Raw genomic sequence first — 18,057 nt, forward strand, 5'->3', positions numbered from 1 at the left:
GGTATTAATAACTGGGGTGTGTAAACTTCTGATCAGGGTCATTTGGGGAGTTTGTGTTGTGATTATGATTTATAAAGAGTAAACACCGTTGTTTGACATAAATGGCTTCAGCCGACCACTAACCATGAGCGAGAGAAAAGTGTCCGTGTTATAATTCATATTCTCTGAACAATGGTTAAAGGGGTATTCTCATCTTAATGATCACTGTTACATCTGTTAATGATTTGACAGTGATAATTTTTCTAAATACATTTTATTACCCAATTCCCATCCTTTTTTAGAAAATAAGTCCCCTCTTACCTGATGTTGTCTTTGGTCTCCCCTGGTCACGACCACCTCTCCTGTCGAATCCAGCCGGGCCACGCTTGCGCAGAAGACGGAAAATTCTCTCCCGGCTGGGCCGCGCAATGTCCTGAACGCGCATGCAGCCGCGCATGCGCCATGATGACTTCTTCCTGGCCAGTATAGTACAGAGCCGCGAATGTGCACGCCGACTCTGTACTATACAGGCCAGGAATAAGTCACCAAGGCACATGCGCGTCGCTGTGCGCGTTCAGGACATTGCGCGGCCCGGCCGGGAGAGAATCTTCAGTCTTCTGCGCAAGCGCGGCCCGGCCGGGAGAAGAATACAGGAAGTGAACGTCACGCTCAAGGAAGGTACGTATGAAAAAGGGAAGATGAGAATACCCCTTTAAGAAATCATAAATTCTGCAAGGGTATGTAAACTTATCAGCACAACTGTAAGTAGCTGTGTGATCTGTGGAATATGGGAAGCACAAGAGGATGTGCACCATAAATCCCATCTTTGTAAGGCCTCTTGCACATGGCCACTGTGTGACTGTGGTCGTATTGTGGACCACATACGGCGGTTCCGCAATACACAGGGCACCAGCCGTGTGCATCCCGCATCCGTGATGTCGACCCAATCACTTGAACGGAACAGAAACACGGATCGGATCCCCACAGAAGCACTACAGAGTGCTTCCGTGGTGTTTCTGGCCATGCCTCCGCACAGCAAAAAAGTAGAACATATTCACGGACCTATTCAAGTTGAATGGGTCTGGATCTGTCCCGGCCGCTGCACGCACGTTGCCCGTGCATTGGGGACTGCAAATTGCTGTCCCCAATGCACGGAATGGACCAACAACGTTCATGTGCAAGAGGCCTAACACTTGTGATCTGTGTGAAGCGGCATATGTGCATTCATGCTGCATGTATTTATTAATTAGGGCTACCAATTCTGAGTAACTCGGAGTGACAGGAGATTTACAGAATCTGATTTTTTTTTTTTGTCGTCATATTTTGAGCTCTATAACTTTTTGGGAATTATGTGTACAGAGCTGGGTGGGGGCTCATTTTTTGCGGGGCAATCTGAACTTTTCACTGATACCATTCTGGGGTGTTTAAGACTTTTTGATCACCTTTTATTTACATTTTTGTAGCAAATGAAGCGACCAAAAACGGCGAATCGGACATTTAGACTCTTTTTTTTCTTCTGTTTTGCCGTTTGCCGTATGGGGAATATATTTTTATACAATGGGTGTTTTTACACATTGCGACACCCATGATGTGTATTTTTTTAGTTCTTTTATTTTCATTTTGGGAAAAGGGGGGTGATCTGAATTTTTATGTTTTATTTTACACTTTTTTATAGTTCCCAGGTTACACACACATCTCTGTTACACAGTAAAAAGCTCTGCTACATGCGGTTACACACATCTCTGTAACACAGTACACAGCACTGCTACATGCAGGTTGCACATACATCCCTGTAACACAGTACACAGCCTGCTACATGCAGGTTACACATACAGCTCCGCTACACAGCACACAGCTCTGATACATGCAGATTACACATACAGCTCTGCTACACAGTACACAGCTCTGCTACATTCAGGTTACAAATACAGCTCTGCTACACAGTACACAGCACTGCTACATGCAGGTTACACATACAGCTCTGCTACACAGTACACAGCTCTGCTACATGCAGGTTACACATACAGCTCTGCTACACAGTACACAGCCCTGCTACATGCAGGTTACACATACAGATCTGCTTCACAGTACACAGCTCTGCTACCTGCAGGTTACACATACATCTCTGTAACACAGTACACAGCTCTGCTACATGCAGGTTACACATACAGCTCTGCTACACAGTACACAGCACTGCTACATGCAGGTTACACATACAGCTCTGCTACACAGTACACAGCACTGCTACATGCAGGTTACACATACAGCACTGCTACACAGTACACAGCTCTGCTACATGCAGGTTACACATACAGCTCTGCTACACAGTACACAGCTCTGCTACATGCAGGTTACACATACAGATCTGCTACACAGTACACAGCTCTGCTACCTGCAGGTTACACATACAGATCTGCTACACAGTACACAGCTCTGCTACCTGCAGGTTACACATACATCTCTGTAACACAGTACACAGCTCTGCTACATGCAGGTTACACATACAGATCTACTACACAGTACACAGCTCTGCTACCTGCAGGTTACACATACAGATCTGCTACACAGTACACAGCTCTGCTACCTGCAGGTTACACATACAGATCTGCTACATGCAGGTTACACATACATCTCTGTAACACAGTACACAGCTCTGCTACATGCAGGTTACACATACATCTCTGTAACACAGTACACAGCTCTGCTACCTGCAGGTTACACATACAGATCTGCTACACAGTACACAGCTCTGCTACCTGCAGGTTACACATACAGATCTGCTACCTGCAGGTTACACATAAATCTCTGTAACACAGTACACAGCTCTGCTACATGCAGGTTACACATACATCTCTGTAACACAGTACACAGCTCTGCTACATGCAGGTTACACACACACATCTCTAGCACAGAGCTCTATTTGATGGCTACTGTTCTGTACACTCTACCAGCTGCTGTGCACATCTGACCCCTCCCACACACGTGACTCGTCACATGGTCATGACGTCATCACAGGTCCTTTGCCTCTCCAGCAGCTAGCAGCTCCGTCAGGTGAAGAGTGTGTGTAGTAGGGCGTATTTTGAGTTAGGGAGGACGGAGTTTTGGCTGATGTCTGAGGGAGGACAGAGTTTTAGCTGATGTCTGAGGTCTGATGGAGTTTTGCCTGATGGAGGACAGAGTTTTGTCTGATGTCTGAGGTCTGATGGAGTTTTGGGTGATGGAGGACGGAGTTTTGTCTGATGTCTGAGGTCTGATGGAGTTTTGCCTGATGGAGGACGGAGTTTTGTCTGATGTCTGAGGTCTGATGGAGTTTTGCCTGACGGAGGACGGAGTTTTGTCTGATGTCTGAGGTCTGATGGAGTTTTGGGTGACGGAGGACGGAGTTTTGTCTTATGTCTGATGGAGTTTTGCCTGACGGAGGACGGAGTTTTGTCTGATGTCTGAGGGCTGATTGAGTTTTGCCTGACAGAGGATGGAGTTGTGGATGATGTCTGACGATGTCCTAATATGTATGCCGTACAAACGGTTCACATCGTTTTTCTTGCAACTGTACATAAGACAAGGACCATTCTTTGTTCTGTGTGGTGGCGGATATGTGTGGGCTGGCATGAGAAAATTCAATTTCCAGGCACAACAGTCGCAGCACATCATGGCAACGTCTCACCTGGCATGTTGAATAGGTTCTGGGGAACTTGGGGGGTGCAGCGGAAGAGGCGGTAGCAGTGGAAATGGAGGAGTCAGCCATGGAGGAGATAGAGGATGGAGTAGGAGGAGTAAAAGAAGAGGCAGGCCTGCATGGAATCCGTGGTGGTAACATCAAATCCACACAGGAGCCACGGATTACATGCTTGAAGGCCATCAGAAGGTTCACCCAGTGGGCAGTAAAAGTTATGTACCTTTCCTGCCCGTGTTTGCTAGACCACGTGTCTTTGGTCAGATGTATCTTGGCACTGACACTGTGTGCCAGAGATATATTCACGTGCCGCTGGTCATATAGCTCTGGGAAGCCCTTCTGGGAGAAATATTTCATTGCAGTGTGCCAATGGCCACAAATTTTCTAAAGGCCTCCGAGTCCACTAGTTTATTTGGAAGTAGTTGGTGGGCTAGCAGTTCAGACAAGCCAGCGGTCAGCCGTTAGGCAAGAGGGTTATTCGGCATCATAAACTTTTTACACTCAAACATTTTAGCCATGGAAGCCTGCCTTCTGCCAGATGAACGTGACGATTGCACGGTGGAAGGTGGAGTGGAGGACAAATAAGAAGAAAGAGGCGAAGGAGAAGAGGCAGGACCTGGAACACCGGGAGTTTGGGTTTGCGGGTTCTGACGGCATTGCTTCCACTGGGCTCAGGTGATGGAAGGGCAGGTCGTCCCTAGGTGAGTGCTAAACTTACCGTGACTTTTGCGTTGACAGCACAGGCTGCAGATGGCAACACTATTGTCAGCAGCTGACACGTTAAAAAAAAGCCTACACTGCGGAGTCATGTGCCGGCGTCCTGGGAGCACCAGAAGTGACCGTGCATGGTGGATGGCTCGCTCCAGATACATTTGCAGTCTGATTTTTGCCTCCTGTGCCCTGAGAGCTCTGCCTGCTTCTCTTACTTCTCCTGGCTCTATGCTGCTCTGTCTCTCCCTATAAACTCCCCTCCTCTATCTCTCTTGTGGGCACCCACGTGACGTCCATGGACACGTCATCATCGTCACCTTCACCACCACTGACATTTGAGATCTTGGAGTAGACAGCAACAGCTAGGACCTCCCTCCTTGGGCTTATCAGGGTACTGTCGTAAGATCGCTGGGTGGCGGCTGTTGCTACCTCCTCTTTCTCATCCGATGTCAAGAATAGCTGCGCATCGGTTAAATCTGGGAAGGGATGGGAAAATAATTCCTCTGACTCAAGTGGAGGGGCTATGGTGGTGGTGTCTTTGGGGGTGCACACAGCAGAGAGTGAGGAGGGTGCAGATACAGAGGATGAGGAGGGTGCAGAAGCGGAAGGCTGAATGAGCCACTTAACCAACTCTGGTGCATTCTTTGAAGTAATCGCACACACCTTCTCCAACTTCCCACTTAGGCTCCGGCCTGGTGCTCCTGCCAGACCCCTACCACCCCTGCGGAACGGCCTGCCTCTTCCACTGTCTGTCATTTTCAAAATGACCCTGTACCTAAGTCCCTAGAGAAATTTAGGATTTGTGGAAGCAGGTATATCGCAGTCCGCAATCAATATTTGGAGGAAACAGGTATATCAAACCCCTTAATCAGTATTTTGTGGAAGCAGGTATATTGCAGGGCTCAATCAATATTTTGTGGAAGCAGGTATATCAAACCCCTTAATCAGTATTTTGTGGAAGCAACTATATTGCAGGCCTCAATCAATATTTTGTGGATGCAGATATCTCGCAGGCCTTAATCAATATTTGGTGGAAGCAGGTATATCAATCCCCTTAATCAGTATTTTATGGAAGCAACTATATCGCAGGCCTCCATCAATATTTTGTGGAAGCAGGTATATCAAACCTCTTAATCAATATTTTGTGGAAGCAGGTATCTTGCAGGCCTCAATCAATATTTTGTGGAAGCAGGTATATCAATCCCCTTAATCAGTATTTTGTGGAAGCAGGTATATCACAGGCCTCAATCAATATTTGGTGGAAGAAGGTATATGAAACTCCTTAATCAGTATTTTGTGGAAGCAGGTATATCGCAGGCCTCAATCAATATTTGGTGGAAGAAGGTATATGAAACCCCTTAATCAGTATTTTGTGAAAGCAGGTATATCACACCCGTCAATTCTTTTTTTGGCACAACAGTTATATCACACCACCCTGTTTATTTGGATCAAAAGGTATATCTCACCCCTCAATCAGTATTTTGTGGAAGCAGGTATATCAAACCCCTTAATCAGTATTTTGCGGAAGCAGGTATATTGCACCCCTCAATCTTTTTTGGGGGGGCAACAGGTATATCACACCCGTTGCAAATAGTTGTTCCAATAGCTCTTGTCCCTCTATATAGCTGCGGTATCGTAGCAGAACCGCACACAACTGCTGCACAATACAAATGCACTATATACTTTCTATGTTAGAAAGTATATTTTAGGTATATCACACCCCTTAATCATTTTTTGGGGGGCAACAGGTATATCACACCCATTGCAATTAGTTTTTCCAATAGCGCTTGTCCCTCTATATAGCTGCGATATCGCAGCAGAACCGCACTGTTGCACAATACAAATGCACTATATACTTTCTATATTAGAAAGTATATTATAGGTATATCACACCCCTCATTTAGTTTTTTTTGGGGCAACAGGAATATCACACCCATTGCAATTAGTTGTTCCATTAGCGTTTGTCCCTCTGTATAGCTTTGGTATCATAGAAGGACCGCACACAACTGCTGAACAATATAAATGCACTGTAATATACTTTCTATGTTAGAAAGTATATTATAAGTATATCACACCCCACAGTATATCACACCTATCGATAGTACACTTATACCAGTCCTTAAAAAGACTTTTGTGGCCCTATTAACTAGCTCTCCCTACACTGTCAAAACACAGAATGTAAAATGGCTGCCAAATCGGGTTCTGTGATAGGGTGGGGGTGTGTCCATGTGCTGAAACGTCTCAATTGACTGTCCTGATGGATTTGTCATGGGTCAAAGTTTGGCGCAATGCAAAAGAATATGGCGCCGGAGGACATTGCCATATGTTCACATGTTCGGCAAATCGCGAACGCACAAAGTTCGCTGCGAAATGACCACCGGGCGAACCGCGAGGCCATCTCTACTTGACAGGACTGGGTAGCTTTCCTAGGAGGATTGGCAGTTGTAGATATAATCCAAACCAGATGTACTTACCTCAACCAGTTGATGCCAGTGTTCAATTGGTTTTCTGGGATTTGCCAGCATCTCAGTCCAATGTTCCCTTCCTGGCATGTCGGCATCACTGCCCACACGACACATTCCAATAACCTCATTGTGACCTATACTGTACAAAAGTAATAAAATATGGAGATTATGTTTCAATTACCTGATTACAGGACATCAATTGTTTTCAATTATTTTATGAAGTTACAGTATATATTGAAATGAACAATATGATCCATGTTATAATTATAGATGAGCGAAGTATTGCAAAATGTGAATCGGCTGCTTCACCGAATTTTACAAAAAAAATTAGCTTTGTGACGAATTACTTATTGTGCGCCTCAGACACCACATTCATATAACAGTGTGTAAACTTAAAATAAATAAATTAATGAAATCATACTTACCTCATTAATTTGCTCATGACGGGTTTGCCACTGCCATCTTAATTGAAGATCTAGCACAAAATCTTTCGTGGCTGGCTGGTTTGGTGACATCATATGTCACTGTTCACAGGATTTTGAGCAAGATCTTCAATCAAGATGGTGGCAGCCAGCCCATCGTGAGCAAATGGAGGTGGGTATTATTTTCTTTAGTTTTTTTTTTTACACTATTTGAGGAAAAATGTATTTGCTAACACAAAGCACAAGGAAATTCGGCTTTACGTCGAATCAAATTTTGTGGACTTCGTTTTGCCTGAACACTAGTTATAATCATCAAATGTAAGTACATACATTAGCAATTCTGCCAGGGGTGGACTGGAAACTTAAAGTTACCCTGGAAATAAAAAAAAATAGAAAAGTGGTCCCATATTGTAGGCGGGTCTAAATTGACAGGGTGGGGCCAAAATAGGGTGGGGCCAAAATAAGTAGGTAAAACCATCAATACTGTAGTGCAGCACAAAATACTGTCCCATCAGAACCAAATACACAGTGCAGTGCAAAATACTGAGAGGATCAGATCTCTATGTACCCAATCGGCTTCCATAAGGAGGGCTTGGGCGACCCGCTGGGCATTGGCCCACCAGGAAATTTCCCTGTAGGGTCTATGGCCAGTCCACCCCTGAATTCCGCAACAAAATGTGTTACATGCAGATTTCACCGTATTATAAAATCCATGGTTCATTTTTTTGTTGGCTCTTTTGCAAAATAATGAACATGTTCATATTACTGCATGGGGTATTCAAAACCCCACCAATTTTTGCATTTTAAGTTGCCACAAATTTGAGGTTCCTCATCTGAAATTCTGCAGCTTTTTTTGCCACGTCTGAATGATAATAACCATCAGTTATGCTGATACTATAAATTACATGTTCATAGTTTATGGTTAGTGTTCCCAGTAACAAGGGAAAGAGTGGCAGACATATCGGAGCAGTAGAAGGAGAGAAAAGGAGGAGAAGGTGGGTTACTGGTTGAAACACTCAGCATTATAGGTTCAAAGATAGCTGACTACTGTTGCATGTTAATATCAGCAAAATCAGGAGGAAGAACAGCTCTGGAGCACATACTACTGTGATAATAATTAAACTGTATGATTATCAGTTTTATAATAAACCTGTATATGGGTTAAATCCATTTCTTAAACAGGGTTCGTTTGCAAAATTATAAAATTGTGTTTTCCTAGATACATTAATTACTACATACAGATTAAATGGGTTGATGACTTAAAGATTGATGGTCTATCTTTAGTAAAGGTCATCCACATCAGATTGGTGGAGGGTCCCTACACCCTCAGCAACCAGCACCGTACATGGTGTAGTGGGCAGGAAATGTCCTACAAGCTCAGTTCCATTCATGTGACTCCCACAGATCTGATATCGATGACCTATTGTTAGAATAATTGACCAAATTTATAAATCCTGGAAAACCGCTTTAATATATATCCCATTGAACTAAATACATGCAGTGAACTCCTCCTAGAAGTTCATCCATGAACATGAATGCAATCAATTAACTATGAGTGTACAACATAAAGCATGGCATTTATATTCATTTCTTCAAACAGGTCAATGTGTGTTCAGCAAGCAGCATGAAAAAGCCTAATTTTAATGAAATTATGAAGAGAAATGGCTCACATCCTTACCAATCATAATCCATAACTGCAATTGTGAGGCTCACATGGTCCATATTTTCATTAGGAATGTCAAACACAAGCGCCTCGTTATAGGTTGGGTTCAGCGTATTCTTCTTAATTGATGTTTTTCTCTTTTTCAGCCTCCGGCCTTCACAGATCAGAGATGCTTTCACATATGGATCTTTAAGACAAATTTGACAAACAAGGAAGCTTATAATGAATCATGAAGTAGAGTTGAGGTGAAGGTCCATAATATCAAGACTATCTTTTTTTTAATTGTAAGAGACTTGACAAATTTAGGTAACATATATTGACTATTTCATCATACTGTATATATGAGCAAATTGGTTTGTAATATTCAAAATGTATAAGTTACTGACAGAGCCAAAACTAATAGCATAATAGCATAGATGAACAAGAAAAAGAAGAAAGGGAGAAGAAAAGAAGAAGCATCAAAATGCAAGCCTATATATTAACAGTGCATTGAGTTTCTTTAAAGAGTTGGTGAATACAATCCTCCTAAAAAAAGAAAACTTTTTTTGGGTGGGGGAAGGGGGCAAGTTTGGTTGTTTGCCCTCTATCCATCTTTAGTCCTCTAATATTCCTAATGTGTGGCTGATCAAGAATCATGTATCTACTATGTTAGTTTTGTTAGCGTCAACATTAAAAAGGGTCAGAATGGCATAAAAAACAAAATAAGTAAACCCACACCAATCCCTTGCTGCTTTATATGGATGCCTCCTGGGTCCCACTTACTGGCTACAGTGGTGACCAGTCTCAGCCTGTGATTAGCTGAGAAGTCATTGTTGAATGTTGAGAGGCACAAGGAAACAGAAACCAGTCGAGACCTAGGAAGTTTTAGAATAAGAGTGGTAGGGGAGCGATGAGGTGAATATCATGCCTTTTGTTTTTTACATCATTCGGACCTTTTATAAAATAATAAAAAATACTAGTTGGACAAACTCTTTAAGTTAAATAAATATATATATATATATATATATATATATATACTGTATATACTAGTATACATAGACATAAATTATAGAATTTTAGGCGTATAACACTTCTGGTGCTTCCAATGAGAACATGAGGAATTCAGTTCCCAATCATGATTAACATGAGCAAAATACAAATCTTTAAATATGTCGTTGTGACTGCAGACACGGTAGCAATACCTCAGTGATAAAAATGAATTATTAATCGCAGACTTCATGTCTAAAAGATTATACAGAACTGTTCTTCCTACTTCCTCTATAGCTGCCCTAGTGCTGATTGTTTAGGCCATTAAATATTTAGTATAAGTAGTAGAAAAAAATCTAAAGCATATAGCAAGTTTCATTCTCTTGCAAAACTTTAACACTTGCTCAGATTTTACTTGATATAACATCTAATACAAGACAGCTTATTCACTTGGTATTAGAATCATGGTTTCATTCTTTATTGTTCATCCATACAGTAGGTCCTCTCAAACTTGAGCTAAGAATTGACTCCAGAGGCATAGCTACAAGAAGTACCCATCTACCAACAGAAGACAAGAGTATTAAAAATGGCACATGGATGTCCCTGTTATAGTTTTGGACCCAAGAACTTTAATTTAAACCAGTTTCATGTCTATGCATTACCACAGCCTTCACACCACGTAGTCTATTTATTTGCAAAAGTTAATTTATATGACATGACTCAAAGAACTGAGATAAATATCTCGGCAGAGACAATGAGTCACACCTTGCCCAGGACTAACAAGGACAACTTACAGATGACTAAAGGGATCCTTGATGAGGTCACTGTTTTTGCTAAACTTATAGGATGCAAGGTCATAAACATTCAGTTATAATTTGGACAAGTTACTTTCTTTCATAAATCCCTCCTGTTTATGTTTATTTTTTCATAGATCACTAGTACATTCCCTATTGATCTCCTCTGTTTATATAAGCCAGTGTGTTGATGAATATTGATGTGTCTGTGGTGGTCTGGAGAGATCCAGAGGAACAGACTTTATATAGGCACATGAGGACTGATAGCCCGAAAATGAAGAACTCCTCAAAGCCAACCAGGATTGCCACTGGTCTTCAGTTTCCTTACAGTTTTTCTTCTCATTGTCTCTCACAAAGTAAAGATCTAAGGACTCAAGTTGACATTGCCATAATTGGACCTTGAAATTTCCAGTGACAGTCTGGTTTATGGTCATACTGACCCCTTCCTCAGGCAACATGTGATCAGTTTGATACCTTGTGTCACAGTGCGGTGCACTGTCACAGTTGTGTCTGTGTAGGATGGCTGCATGCCCTCTCGCGTACTGGCTGCAGGCGGCCTCCTGTGTAGGCTGGTTGCTTGGGGCTGTGTGCTAGCTGCGGTGTCTCCTGTGAACTGCTGCCTTTGAATGTTTTTCTCTCCCCGTGTCTGCTTCTCTGTGCAGTTCTTATGACTATTGCCGTGCATACTGGCTGTTGTTATTGCCTTGCCTGTTCTCCTGCACCTGTTCTGTGATGTTGTTGATGTTTATGTTATCCTTGTCAGTTCCTTCTTTCTCCTAGCAGTACGCAACTGCATCTGATAGCCTGGCAGTGCTTAACTACTTCTGGTGTATTCTGTCCCATGTCCTGCTGGCAGTGCCTACTGCTTCTGGTCACTCTCTTTTCTTGTCTGCCTGTAGTTCCTTTCTGCTTCTGTTTCTTTCCTGTGTTTGTCCTGCCTTTGTGAGAGAGTCCCTGGCTTCGCCGGAGGGGGAATCTGTATTCTGTGTGTATCTCTAGTCTGTGTAGTATCTCTAGTCTGTGTGCAGCTCTGCCTGAGAACGCCAGTGAAGAACAGAGCTCACTGGCTCTCTGCTCTCTGGGTTTTGCCTCTGGTCTGCCGGTGCACTTTGTTCTGTAGTGCTACCACTATTGCCTAACCTGCTTTTCGTCATATGCTTTTATTACACTTGTAAAAAAAGTTCTCTGTGGGTCCTCTCTGTGTCCTGTTTGCTTGACGTCCCAGAGGTCTGCCTTGGGCCTCCGGCATGTGACACCTTGTCTGTGATTACACCTCTAACATTTACTTATGGGACCACATAACTGAGTTCTTTTCTCTCTTTTGAAGATCTTTTGAAAACCATTTTTTGGCATTGATGTGAAGCAATCATGTACAGGCTGTCTCACCCTTACCATTCTTCATCTTGAAAGACAATTGTGCTTTACTTTCTACTTACATATAAATCTCACTTTGTCTGAAATCAAGAACATGGTAAACAATGGCATCAATAACTAACCTGAGAAACCAGTCAAATCCATTGCCTTCAGGTTTGTTGCTTTAATGATCGTGACAGTAAGGCGGCCGGCAGTCGGGAGGTAACACAGAGAAAAGTTGATTTCCCCCAAGTCAGCTTTTTCCTTGAAATGCAAAACAGACTTTAAATGTTTTCTGTTTTTACAGCAATATTATTCTCAGAAGAGGGGTAATTTAAGAAGTGTAAGATTCTGCAATTAAACCTATTAAATAAAAAACTAATGCACAAGGCATAGACACTTCACCAGATGTTTTCACAGCTCAATCAACATCCTTGAGTAACTCATCTACTAAGTCTGTCTTTCCACTGTTCAGATTACATTCTTTTTTTTTACCTTTGAGCCTTGTTATGCTGTGAAAAAAGATGGTCAGAAACTTGGAAATTGCTACAGTATAGTCAGATTTTAAGCTTTGTTTCATCCTGAAGGGCTATTAAGTGGCAATCTACTGACTACTAGCGGATTCAGACTGCTGATAAGGCTAAACAGACAGAAGCTATGGTGACTATCCACATTAAATAACTGTTGACCAAACCCTTGATCAGCTAACAACTTTCTCCTCCAACTCTCCTATTAGCATGCACTGTTGCATTGTCCAATCTGTTTTCTAATATGAAGAGGAACATTTGTTCCCTCTAGACACCTCTGGTATCACTTATTTGCTGGAGAAGGTTCTGCAGACTTTAATATAAGGTGTGTGGACATCTCTACTTTACAGTTGGGTCTATTACAAACCTGTGAAATAACCACAGGAGATGTGGAATAATGTACAAGGATTATCTAGAGTCAACAAATGAAACAAATAAATATTTGCACAGCAGCTTACAAATATATTCATGCAAAATTCCATAACAAATTGAATGGCAATGAAGATGACAATAAATTATTTGGCAAATTTAATCTAAAATTAAAACCTATCCAAAGGGTATATATTGCATTTATATAGGGCTGATATGCAGGCCATGCAGAGGGATTCTACTTCCCATCCAATGAGTGGTGTGACTTTGCTCAGACCTCTAAAACAACATCAATTTCCCAATGTTAGCAGAGAGGTAAGGGTCCAGATGGTCCAGCTATTGAAATACTAGTTGGTCTGCTGAGTGGACCTTTTGAAAAATAGCTACCATTGTCATGGCTTCAATCATGGTTTTGGGTGCTTGAATTGTTAGTATGTGCCGGTTTAATAGACCAGCTAGTCATTTCTTGGCATGAAAGGTTCACTATTTGTAGAAGAACATACATTAAACGTTCTTGTTTTCCCTGTCTGTTTCCCGTATCTGTAGCCAGTGTTCCTGTCTGCGTTCAGCCATGTCCCAATTCCAACCTGATAAATATGTATGGCTTGTCAGAGCCAGCGATCTGTGGCGCTACAAATCCATTTGTGATGTGAAACAAAAACCGCAGAACAGGCCAGTCTCACTAGACACAAGCTCACAACAAGACGTCAGAACTTGAAAAGCAACGCAAGCCCACAAAAATACATCCAAGACGACACAGAAATACTAATACTTATGTGTTCTGTCAGATTGCTCAAGAGAATAACTTCCCAGCCAATTTTCTTCTAATGAAATTGCTTATCAATTTTACTTTATAGATGGAGAAGAGAGGAGGGAGCGGTGGTAAGGAGAACAACAGTTGCATATTTAAAGAGGCAGCTCGCTGTACGAATACAGAAGATAAATGTGTTGTTTTGGCTGCTTCAGAGCAAACTATGGTTGTATCAGATTTTCCCCCAAGTGCCAGTGGGGTACATATTATTTTTTCAATACATACACTTTTTGAGGCCTATCCCTGCCTCCATGTTTGCTAAGAATGCAGTTCCTCTGCATTAGGTTCTTGTACTCATGAAACCAAGTGCTGGCTTTTCTTGGCTCCCATAAGGCACCCATGAGGCCTGCCTCTATGGTATGTGTCCCCATGACAAGTGTTACATATTGACATGCAAGCCACTGAGTATACACTCAAGCTAATGGACATTTTATCCATTTTCAAAATATTTTACACTGTATAGCAGGCCCGAGTCAGTGTTCCTCTGCTTGCAGTAGGCATTTCATTACCCATATTGCACAATTTTCTTCTTAACAACTACATTGAAGAGGTTTCAAAGGATAATAACAAAAATCTGTTGTTTTTTAATTCCAAAAACAGCATCATTCTGGTATGTGTCTGGCATTTTTAAACAACGTCAATCACTTAAAGGACATCTGTCAGCAGATTTGCACCTATGAAATTGGCTGACCTGTTAAATGTGTGCTTGGCAGCTGAAGGCATCTGTATTGGTTCCATGTTCATATGTGTCCGCATTGCTGAGAAAATGTTGTTTTAATATATGCAAATGAGCCTCTAGGAGCAACAGGGATGTTGGTATTACACCTAGAGGCTCTGCTCTCTCTGCAACTGCTGCACCCTCTGCAGTTTGACTCCCATATCACTTCCCCTAACAACACCCAGACAGTTTATAGCTCCTCCCACTAGCTAGTTATATAAACACTCCCCTATCACTGCTCCTAATAACATCCAGCCAGTTTATAGCCCCTCCCACCCAGCTAATTACATAGACACTCCCCTATCACTGCCTCTAACACCCAGCTAGTATATAGCCCCTCCCACCCAGTTAGTTACCTAGACACTCCTCTAATATTGCCCCTAACAACACCTAGCAAGTTTATAGCCCCTCCCACCAAGCTAGTTACATAGACACTCCCCTATCACTGCCCCTAACAACAACCAACTAGTTTATAGCCCCTCCCACCCAGCTAGTTACATAGGCACTCCCCTATCACTGCCCCTAACAACAAACAGCTAGTTTATAGCCCCTCCCACCCAGCTAGTTACATAGACACTCCCCTATCACTGCCCCTAACAACACCCAGCTACTTTATAGCTCCTCCCACCCAGCTAGTTACATAGACACTCCCCTATCACTGCCCTAAACAACACCTAGCAAGTTTATATCCCCTCCCACACAGCTAGTTTATAGCTCCTCCCACCCAGCTAGTTACTTAGACACTCCCCTATGACTATCCCTAACACCCAGCTAGTTTATAGCTCCTCCCACCATTTAGTTACATATACACTCCCCTATCACTGCCTCTAATAACACCCAGCTGGTTTATAGCTTCTGCCACCCAGGTAATTACATGCCTGTACATGAGCAGGAAGCAGAATCTCTCCCATTGGGTGCCAGTGATTTCAAGTATGGGTGTGGCCCGGCAAATATCAATAATCCTCATACAGATGCTGCGGTCCGATGTGCAGCAGGTCAGCACAGCTTTCAGAGCTGAACATCATTTTTACATCCTCATCTCAGTTCGGTGTTCGTCTGAATCACCGCCGCAGTATCTTTCAGCACCCATGCCCAGACCAGCCTTAAAGGGAACCTGTCATGTGGATATTTGATTATAATCTAACTAATTATATACAATCATTACCTACTAAAAAGTACCTTAGATGTATTCACTTACTGGTGTGACAGATGGTTACCTCATAATATACACACAAAGATGCCGCATGCCGCATGCTAATGAGCTGATTTGAGTCCAACGTGATGTCATTGAGTCCAGCGTATATTTAATTCAGAGCTATATCCACTCCCCTGCCCACCTGCTGCTGATTCATATGGAAAATAACTGTCATTCAGCAGCAGGTGGGCGGGGAGAGTCAGGAGCTCATGAATATTCATGACATCAGTAGGGAAAAGGTAGCGGTGGCAACTAACTGTTAGATCAATGGGCAGCGCTATGGCTGTCATCAGTAATGGTCACCCTGCATCTGTTACATATGAAAAATAACAGAATATTATGTCTGGCGCTACAGTTTTCCGTTTCCTTACGCTACGGTTTTCCGTTTGCAGGCCCGTGATCCAAGCAGAAGACAAGAAGATGTTTCAGGAGGAGCAATACACGAGTCTGACAAAATAGGCACCTGGGTTATGTGATTTATTATACATGGCAGGTTATTAATATTTCAGCATGCACTAACCTCAGGTTGAAGGAAAGAATGAAAGAAACGGGAATGATAATGGGAGAGGCACATGACTAGCTGCGTCAGTCTTAAAGGGGCTGTGCACTTTTGAGGGGAAGGGGTGTTTGGCAAACCTGCTGAAGGGAAGAATACTGGTTGGCAGAGGCAATTAAAAAGGGGCATTATAGCTGTCACTTTCAGGTAATATTCACATGATGAGGATTCTGTGAGAATTTAGGTGCAGATTCTAAAATCTACTTAATGTTCATTAAGTAAATAACAAAAGAAAATTGTGTTTCATGCCAGACTATGTTAAAATTACATTTAATGGTGACACAGCCCCTTCAACAGTCAAGGATCAGCCTCATTGATTCTGTCAAGGATTATCTAAAACTAAATCCATTTTTGATTTACCACTGACAAATCTGTGCCATGTATACATGGCTCAAAGAGGGCTTTGTGTGGGGAACTTGGAAGGGGGCATTGTGGCTGCAACTTTAAAGTAGCGCTGTGGCTGGGACTGAAAATGGGGTACTGTGGCTGGCACGGTAAATAAGGTACTGTGGAATACGCTGTTATCGGCCCACGATGGTTGGCACCTTAATGGAGGCACCGTGAGGCGGACATTCTAATGTGTTCAAGGCATTTTTATAGGTGGGGAGCAGTCTGAAGTGATCAAGTAGGATTTACCTGCTAGAGGAGCTACCTGTACTTTATAAAGCTAGTAGTCAACTGAATAGGAGCTGCCTAACTTTTTATGTGCAGGGCTCCACCTAGTGGAAACTGCAGGTAGTCACTATATCAGCAGAGGAATCAGCTCATTTTCCACCATTTGCCTAATAGCGGTTGCATGCCGTACCTCCCGGGTGGGTACACCGCCCTTTCAATGTTATCATGCTCTCAATTCAGACACATCTCTTGTGACCTTGAGGGAAATCATCGGCATATAGAGTATATGTATCTCATGTAAAAATCCAAAACACCAGCTAGCGGCCATGTGTTACTATTAAACAACACAGCAGCACAAAAAGCAACCCTAGCAGAAGGCTCCATCTCCTCCTTATAATTGTAAGATATGTTTACTCTTTGTGCCTTTTGTCTTTAGGCTGATAATCCGCAGCCGCAGAACTCCCCGAGCGCGATGATGCTGCCGCGCACGAATAGTGAGGCTCCCTCGGCAGTTTTCCCGATAAAAAGTTTTCATCTTTCGAAAATTGGCAGCATACTAATTAGCCGAGGCGTAACTGAGCATTTTGCGGCTGTTTTCCTCCAGAACTGCTATTCCCGTTGAGAGGGAGGTTGAAGAAGAATGAAAGCAGCATAAGGATTTATTAACCCTTTGACTCCTTCCAGGTTGCACACCACTGAGTAATTAAACAGATTATTATTGTTAGTATACAGTCTATTCTGTGTATATATTTTCACGCCTATATACTAAACATTTAAAGGGGTTGTCCCGCAAAAAAGTATACTACATTTCTCAAACCAGCACCTGGATTTAAACTGTAATTGATTGTACTTTTAGTATAGCTACTGAGTTATTCTGTACACTACGTGCAGAATTATTAGGCAAATTAGTATTTTGACCACATCATCCTCTTTATGCATGTTGTCTTACTCCAAGCTGTATAGGCTCGAAAGCCTACTACCAATTAAGCATATTAGGTGATGTGCATGTCTGTAATGAGAAGGGGTGTGGTCTAATGACATCAACACCCTATATCAGGTGCGCATAATTATTAGGCAACTCCCTTTCCTTTGGCAAAATGGGTCAAAAGAAGGACTTGACAGGCTCAGAAAAGTCAAAAATAGTGAGATATCTTGCAGAGGGATGCAGCACTCTTAAAATTGCAAAGCTTCTGAAGCGTGATCATCGAACAATCAAGCGTTTCATTCAAAATAGTCAACA

At 42.5% G+C, this 18,057-nt stretch overlaps 1 protein-coding gene across 3 annotated transcripts in view; it reads right to left on the reverse strand.

Annotated features, from left to right (window-relative positions):
* SYT3 (synaptotagmin 3) overlaps positions 1 to 18,057 on the reverse strand; it is a 318,843-nt gene that overhangs the window by 39,120 nt on the left and 261,666 nt on the right. For all 3 annotated transcript variants that reach the window (XM_044294267.1, XM_044294269.1, XM_044294268.1), the window contains exons 6-8: positions 12,170 to 12,290; positions 8,929 to 9,100; positions 6,838 to 6,967 (exon numbers count right to left, since the gene is read on the reverse strand). In XM_044294267.1, the coding sequence (XP_044150202.1) occupies positions 6,838 to 6,967; positions 8,929 to 9,100; positions 12,170 to 12,290 (423 nt within the window). The remainder of the gene's footprint in view (positions 1 to 6,837; positions 6,968 to 8,928; positions 9,101 to 12,169; positions 12,291 to 18,057) is intronic.

This window comes from Bufo gargarizans, chromosome 5, assembly GCF_014858855.1.
Source record: "Bufo gargarizans isolate SCDJY-AF-19 chromosome 5, ASM1485885v1, whole genome shotgun sequence".
NCBI lineage: Eukaryota > Metazoa > Chordata > Amphibia > Anura > Bufonidae > Bufo > Bufo gargarizans.